The sequence below is a fragment of the Solanum tuberosum genome, unplaced genomic scaffold, assembly GCF_000226075.1.
Source record: "Solanum tuberosum cultivar DM 1-3 516 R44 unplaced genomic scaffold, SolTub_3.0 scf00013, whole genome shotgun sequence".
Lineage (NCBI taxonomy): Eukaryota > Viridiplantae > Streptophyta > Magnoliopsida > Solanales > Solanaceae > Solanum > Solanum tuberosum.
Genome location: NW_006238940.1, coordinates 85726 through 93365, shown reverse-complemented (window position 1 = coordinate 93365; position 7640 = coordinate 85726). Strand labels below are relative to the sequence as shown.

The window sequence follows — 7640 nt, the reverse complement described above, 5'->3', positions numbered from 1 at the left end:
GAACAGAGCCAAGGTAAGTGTTCTCTTGTACTTTTTTCAAGCTTAAGTTGTGGTTTAGCTTTCCAGCTCGCATACTCGTACATTCCATGTACTGATGCCAGTTGGCATGCATCTTATTATGATGCAGACGCAGGTACCCAGGATCATCATCCAGCACGCCGTTGATCCAGTTGAGCACTCCAGAGTCAGTGGTGAGCCTCCTTGCATTCCGGAGGACTCTGTTATTTTGTGTTCCTAATTTTGTTTTATTAGGATGTTGCGGGGTCTGTCCCAACATCCATCTCAGTATTATAGAGGTTTCATTGACAGTCAGTCAGTTAGTATTGAGTCTCTCATCTATGTATATATATAAATATTCTATTTTGAGACTTGACTTGCCTTTTTGGCCAGATTTTATCAGTTAGGTTGTTTTATGACCTTGCATTGCGTGGAGTTATTCTGTTGAGTTAAGGTTTCCGCTGAGTTAAGTAAGCCAGACCAAGGGTTCGCTTGGGGGCCAGCAATGGTCTTCGAGTGCCGGCCACGTCCAGGGTGTAGGCTCGGGGTGTGACATTATCTATATAAATTCAACCTTTTTATTTTATGAAATCCAAGGTTATCATTTTTATTCTATTCTATAGTTAAAGTAGATGAATAAATCTCATGAATTTTGATAGGATATGGGAGAATGAGTCAATTAGAACTCAATAATTATGTACTAATTTTGTATTTATTTTTCCATCTATATTATTATTGATCAAAGTCTGAAGGATATAAACATTGTATTTTTTCCTTGTAAGTTTGTTGATGTGTTTTTTCTCTATTAGACTTCTTAATTTAATTTTCTATGAATGTTTTATGAATAAATTAGCAAACTAGTAAAAAATGCTAACATAATTATTAAAAACATCTATAGCTTATAAATATTAGTAAAATTTCTCCTTTCTTTCTATTATTAAACAATTGTATTCTTTTGATAAAAATAAATAATATAAACATAACAAACTAAAATTTTGACATTTTTAATAATTATTGAAAGTGTGGCCAAGGGGTCCTTTTAAATGCTAAAATATTGACATTTTGGAATTTTACCCAATTTAAAATAATCTCATTTTGCACCAAAATAAAATAAAATACTACTTATATAAAAGCTATCAAATAAATGTGAAGACGAAATATTCTGGGAAACAAACGGGATCAACCTACTCATACTCAACATCAGCAAGCGGTTCTACAGATACAAGTAGAGTTGTATTAGAAACTGTCGGAAGAGCTAACAAACTTTTTATCATTTTTGAACAACCACTGTTCGTTGGCACTATAACCAGTTTCTCCAGATTTTTTGCACGCTCAAGCAAGTACTTCATCACTTTAGTTTGCTCTGTTGTTATGTGATTTATGAAGAGACTCCACTGTAAAATAACCTTTAAGATTTTCAGATTCCTCAAGGAACCTTCAAATATGTCTTCCAACATATCCATGTCTTCACACCAGTAATTTAAGAAAGTAGAGTCCTAAGGATACAGAAGAACCACAAAACAGGATATTATTAAATGAGGGCAATAGCTTAACAACATATATCAGAAATAAATATTAATAGACAAGATCTTTCATTAAGTGCATTTTTACGAGTAAGATGTTGCAGTTTTGAAGTTGTAGGAAATCAATGGGAGTGTAATAGTAACACTTTTATGCCAAACAAAACAGGAACTACTAAGTACTCATTGTAAAATATAGTCTTCAGTGCAGGTCACACATAAAAATCAGAACCCTAGCTATATCAAACACTATTCTCACTAACTAAACAGAACAGATATATGAAGAAACTGAGTGAAGACAAAACAAAAGTATTTCAAAGCATTAAATCAGTTGAAAACATCATGCATACGTACCTTTTTAAGATGTATTGTCAAATTCTCTAGACAAGGAGTTGAACTTAATAGTCTGTCGATGCCAAAGAAGGTATATTTGCTAGTCCAAGAATTTATCGTCAATCGTTTGCACTCTAACAACGGTAATGGAACATCTTCTTTTTGCAATATCAACATGGAAATCATCTATACATGAGATAGACGTAGATTCATCTAAGTGTATTGAGTAACAAAATATCAAATTTATAAGGCTTAAAAACATACCAAACTATATATATAGTACTACTCCCTCCGACCTCTAGTTTTACTCTCATGCAATTTAGTGTGTGATTTACTACTTTGCACCTTGCCGGAAAGGGCTAAAGGCAGATGCCGGCTGAGGATTGATAGGAAAATCGAGCTACCAGAGAAAGGATTATCTGTAAAACCCCAGTAACAGCAGCAAATACGATAGGTGTTAAAGGACCTGTTGATGATTTTACCAAATTGAAGTCCCATACCTATTAGCAATATATACTAAGAAGCTAGAGCTGGCATGTGCGGGAAGTACTGCACAATCCACCCCCACTCCTACTACTATAATCACTATGTCAAGGCACCCGACCGCAGGCAGGCAGGCCAGCATCCCCAAGCTAAAGGACAATCAAAATTGGGCTAGTCTGTTTACTGGTAACAGGTTAGCATTGCAAGGAATGAATTTTGAGTACGTCACATCTCAAAAGAAATATCAAAGAATTTAGACCAATATCTTGTTGAACTGTCTTGTAAAAGACAGTATCTAAAATCATGAGAAGAGATTGCAAGGAGTGATACATTGACAATGAGACTGATATATAGTAGTCAAGGACATTTTGTGCCTAGGAGGATCATTGATGAGTCAACTGATGGTAAAAGGATATCATAGGAAAGGCATATCTCCTAGTTACATGTTTGAAGATAGAACAATTTCTAACTAGCTTGAGCTTCCCTGAAGAATCTGAATACTCCTAGGACATCATCTTTTTTTGTTAATACCATGACTAGTGAATATAAGTTAATCTCAAGCACCAAAAGGTTGTCCGAAAGACCATGACTAGTGAAGTATATTATCTCTTGCAAGAAAGAAATTATAGTCTTCCAAAATTAGCAAAGAACAACACAAACTGACTAGTCTGTTATATGAGGAAACAGGTGTAAGGTGGTCAATATGTTGTTGGTTCCTATACCATTTTTGGTAATAAAGATGATGTTTACCAACAAAAATATTACTTAACACCACTCGATAGACGATAGGTCATCTACATACTAGTATAAATAAAAAAGAGATGAGCTATATATATTCATGTTTGCATAAAAAGACATGGTAGAGTAAACTGACCTCGATATACAAGGATGAGATGATTAAGTCATTAGCACATGCTACACTTGTCAAGTGATCTTTCACTATGCTTTTGTTAATTACATCATCTAATCCATGTAAGTCATACCAGTGGTAAGTAAGATCAGCGTGGATCAAAGACGACAGGTCTCCAAGCCTAATTTCCACACCAACAAAATCCCCAGAAATCTTTAAATGTTGAACATATGGAGCAACAATTTCAAAGTAACACTCATCTCCCATATAGTTAAGAGGATGTGTGTGGTTACTCAATTCAAGTCTCGTACAATTTGGGGAAGTTAAATGCAAACGATGAAAACCACAAAAATCACACAGCTTCAAAGATTCCAGATGATGACAATTTGATGTTATTTGTTTCATGTGTTCATCACTGAGAAGCAGAGATGTTAGTGTTAAACTCTTTAGGGATGTCCAATTGAGTATACGGTCTTCTGGTATTCTGCAATATTGGCATTTAAGGTTTAGAAGTGATGAACTGCTGCAAAGATCTTGTGGCAAGCTATAGCGATCACCATTGAAACACAAGTACATGGAATCATGGTAATACCATAAATCTAGGTGAAGATTCTCCACTTTTTTCTTCAATACAATTTGAAGCCATTTGTTGAGTTTGGAACTATAATTTGATAGAGCAATGTTAGATCTGAAATGTAGAGTGAAGCCTTCAATTTTAGATGTGGTAAGAAGAGGGAGTGCATTGTCGATGAAGGAAATAAACCTCTTAGCAGACCAACCAGTCGAAGTCTTCGAGCGGTAACAATTCAGGTCGTGGATACAAGTCCACATGTTTTGCCAACGTTTAGAGAGAATAGTTGTTGTGCAGGCATCTGTAATAGGGATTTTACAAAGAATTTCAACAATAACAGAGTTCGGCAACGCACTGATCCAATCAGTTCCAGTTTCTACCTCAATCTTGTCTGTTTTTGCACAATTGCGAGGGGATCGGTCCATCATCCTGCGTAGACAGTAGTAGTGTCAAAATCAGCAGTTGTTTCAAGCGTCATTGAATATACTTTGAGTTGGGACTTTATATGCAGACCTTGAAATTTTTTGGGATTCTACTTTGAGTTGGACTTTATAGGGTTCAATTCCAATTAGGATTCGTGGACCTATTTAATTCTAAACCCTAATTCATGTCTATATATAAGTTATTATATTTCCTTAAATTATTTAAATTGTATGTAAATTTATTTAACCAAATACAGATGCGCAGTTAGGATTTGGATATAAATTATTTAAATACAAGTACTGTATAACTTTTATATTTTGCCTTTTCTTCCTTTATTTGTTATTTTACTATAAAATTTTTGCGTTTTTAAAATTTATTAAAATATAACAATCATTAAAGAATTTTTGGAGTTAAGAAAATTTTCAAGGAACTTGGTATTTTTAAAATTTATCTAAATATAAGGACAATCGTCTAGGAATTGCTAAAAACGTTTCCTCTACTTTAATAATTATAATAACTTTAAGGTTTTGATTCTCATTAATAAAATTGTTACATAACTATGGGTTGTAGACCAACATATATTCTTTGAGTTTTGATTCCCATTAATAAAATTAGTCGTAAGTTTTGGTACCAAAATTGTACAATATTATTCATCCAAACTATAGAAAACCAAACTATCTAGCAATCAAATCCCTTGATTCTGGTAGATTTGAGAATCAATGGATGATTTTATTGGATCTAATATCCTAACCTATTCAATAACGTATCAGATATAATTTTATAACATCAATTTAAATCCTACAAAATCATATCTGATCACACTTAGATATTTTACAAATCAACACTCCCCCTCAAGTTGGCATGTAAATATCTGTCATGCCTAACTTGCTTACAAAAATTTCAAACTTTGGTTTAAACAAGCTTTTTGTGAAAATATCTGCAATTTGCTTATTTGTTGTGACGAAAGGCATGCACACGTTTCCTTCTTCAATCTTCTCTTTTATGAAGTGTCTATCCACTTCAACATGCTTTCTATCCACTTCAACATGCTTTGTTCTGTCATGTTGAACTGGATTGTGAGCAATACTTATGGCAGCTTTGTTGTCATAGTACAACTTCATTGGTAACACAAACAATTTTTTTAGTTCTTCCATCATCTTCTTGAGCCAAATCATTTCACAGATCCCATGGGCCATAGATCGATATTCAGCTTCAGCACTGCTACGGGCTACAACATTTTGCTTTTTACTCCTCCAAGTAACTAGATTTTCCCATATAAAAGTACAATATCCTGATGTAGACCTCCTATCAATAGTAGAACCTGTCCAATCTGCATCTGTAAAGCTTTCAATGCCCCTATCTTGTCCCTTTTTGAAAAACAAACCTTTCCTTGGTGAACTTTTCAAATATCTTAGAATCATGTAGACTGCTTCTTGGTGCTCTTCCTTTGGAGAGTGCATAAATTGACTCACTAAGTTTACAACAAAAGCTATATCAGGCCGAGTGTGTGATAAGTAGATCAACTTTCCCACTAATCTCTGATATTGACTTTGGTCAACTGAATTTCCTTCTTTGTTTCTGAATTTCATATTTGGATCAATAGGTGTTTCAGCTGGATGACAACCACTCATACCTGTCTCTTTTAGAAGATCTAGTACATACTTCCTTTGTGACACCATAATGCCTTCTTTTGATCTTGCTACTTCCATGCCAAGAAAATATTTCAATTGGCCCAAATCTTTGATCTCAAACCCTAAGGCCAACTGTTTTTTAAAATTTTTCATTTTGGGTAAGTCATCTCCTGTTAGTATGATATCATCGACATATACTATCAGGATAGTTGTCTTTCCATGAAGAGAGTGTCAAATGAACATGATATGATCTGATTGCCCTTGATTGTACCCTTGTTTTTTTACAAACTGAGTAAACCTCTCAAACCAAGCTCTTGGAGATTGTTTGAGCTCGTAGAGAGATTTCTTTAGCTTGCACACTCTAGTTCCATACCTTTTTTCAAAACCCGGAGGAGGATTCATGTAGACTTCTTCTTCAAGCGTTCCGTTCAAGAATGCATTCTTGACGTCTAGTTGTTAAAGGGGCCAATCAAGATTGAAAGCAATGGTCAGAAGAACCCTGATTGAATTCAACTTCACAACTGGAGCGAATGCCTCAAGATAGTCAATCCCATAGGTCTGAGTGAACCCTTTTGCTACCAAATGTTCCTTATACCTCTCCAGGGACCCATCTTATTTAATTTTGATGGTGAACACCCATTTGCAACCCACTATTTTCTTTCCACGTGGCAGTTCCACCATTTCCCAGGTTTCATTTCTATCAAGAGCATTCATCTCCTCTAGAATTGCCTCTTTCCACTTGGGAACATTCAAAGCATCCTGCACATTTCTCGGTATCTCCATTCCAGATAATTGAGAAAGGAAAGATATATAGGAAGGGGCCAAGTTTCTATATGGCACAAAATTTGACATGGGATGGTTGGTGACTTTTCTTACCCCTTTACGTTTAGTAATTGAAAGATCAAGGTCTAAAGTAACAAGGGGTAAATCAGAATTAGGTTCTATTGAATTACCTTGTGTATCAGTGAGATCTTGCGCGGTGGACATTTAGTTTTGATATGAGTCCTTGATCTCTTTTTCTTTGTTTTGGTTTCTTCTCATCTAAACATGTAATTCCTTTGTTTGTTCCCTATTCTTGTCATTAATTGTATCATGAAGAAGTTGTATTGTCTCAGTTTCCTCATTTTCAATTTTTAAGTTGGGATCTCTTACCTTATCTAGGTTATTACCAAAAATACTATTTCCCATATTTATCATGAAACCTAGATCATTTTTTTCCTTACATGTGAGGTCAAGAGGATCCTTATTATCCCTCGAATCTTCTCTATGTTTCTCCCCCTGAAGATGAGTTCCAAAAAACAATTGAGATTCAAAAAATAGTGGCATCCATTGTGACAATAACCTTCCTAGTATTTGGGTCATAGCACTTGTATCCCTTTTGACTAGGGGCATAGCCAACAAAAAAAACATTTTTTAGCCCGTGGGTCACGCTTACTCCTATTATGATCATGAGTATGAACAAATACACTACACCCAAAGACTCTCAAGGATAGGTCAGCGGTCAATCTAGAATTAGGAAAATATGTCTTAAACATACTGAAAGGGGTTTTAAAACCTAGAACACGGGAAGACATCCTATTAATAAGATAGGTGTATGTTAAAAGAGCTTCTCCCCAAAGAAATTTAGGGGCTTCAGTTGTGAACATTAAGGCCCTAGTTACTTCCATAAGATGCCTATTTTTTCTTTTAGCTACTCCATTTTGTTGGGTGTATTAGGACATGAACTTTGGTGCACTATTCCCTTGGAAGTGAAAAAACTGCCTAGCCGGTCATTGAAAAACTCTCTCCCATTATCACTCCGAAATATTTGAATCTTCTCATGAAATTGTGTC

At 35.0% G+C, this 7640-nt stretch overlaps 2 protein-coding genes across 2 annotated transcripts in view; one reads left to right on the top strand and one right to left on the bottom strand.

Annotated features, from left to right (window-relative positions):
• The window catches only part of LOC102588516 (epidermal growth factor receptor substrate 15-like 1), a 33173-nt gene extending 33020 nt beyond the window's left edge, over positions 1 to 153 (top strand). The window contains exon 14 of the mRNA XM_006339933.2: positions 128 to 153. The gene's annotated coding sequence lies outside the window, so the exon portion shown is untranslated. The remainder of the gene's footprint in view (positions 1 to 127) is intronic.
• A 989-nt stretch (positions 154 to 1142) lies between these two features.
• LOC102582912 (F-box/LRR-repeat protein At5g02910-like) lies at positions 1143 to 4244 on the bottom strand. The gene is made up of 3 exons (XM_015314068.1): positions 3208 to 4244; positions 1872 to 2036; positions 1143 to 1493 (listed from the first exon to the last, which is right to left on the bottom strand). Exons 1-3 carry the CDS (start codon positions 4180 to 4182, stop codon positions 1182 to 1184), a joined length of 1452 nt encoding a protein of 483 aa, XP_015169554.1. The 5' UTR covers positions 4183 to 4244; the 3' UTR covers positions 1143 to 1181.
• Between the last annotated feature and the right edge of the window lie 3396 nt (positions 4245 to 7640).

What these genes read in the sequence shown, in the direction of transcription:
- LOC102582912 (XM_015314068.1), bottom strand. Translation starts at nt 4,182, where the DNA reads ATGATGGACCGATCCCCTCGCAATTGTGCAAAAACAGACAAGATTGAG. An exon ending in TCTCATCCTTGTATATCGAG is followed by an intron (nt 2,037 to 3,207) that starts GTCAGTTTACTC and finishes TCTCATGTATAG; the next exon opens with ATGATTTCCATGTTGATATT. An exon ending in TGACAATACATCTTAAAAAG is followed by an intron (nt 1,494 to 1,871) that starts GTACGTATGCAT and finishes CTGTATCCTTAG; the next exon opens with GACTCTACTTTCTTAAATTA.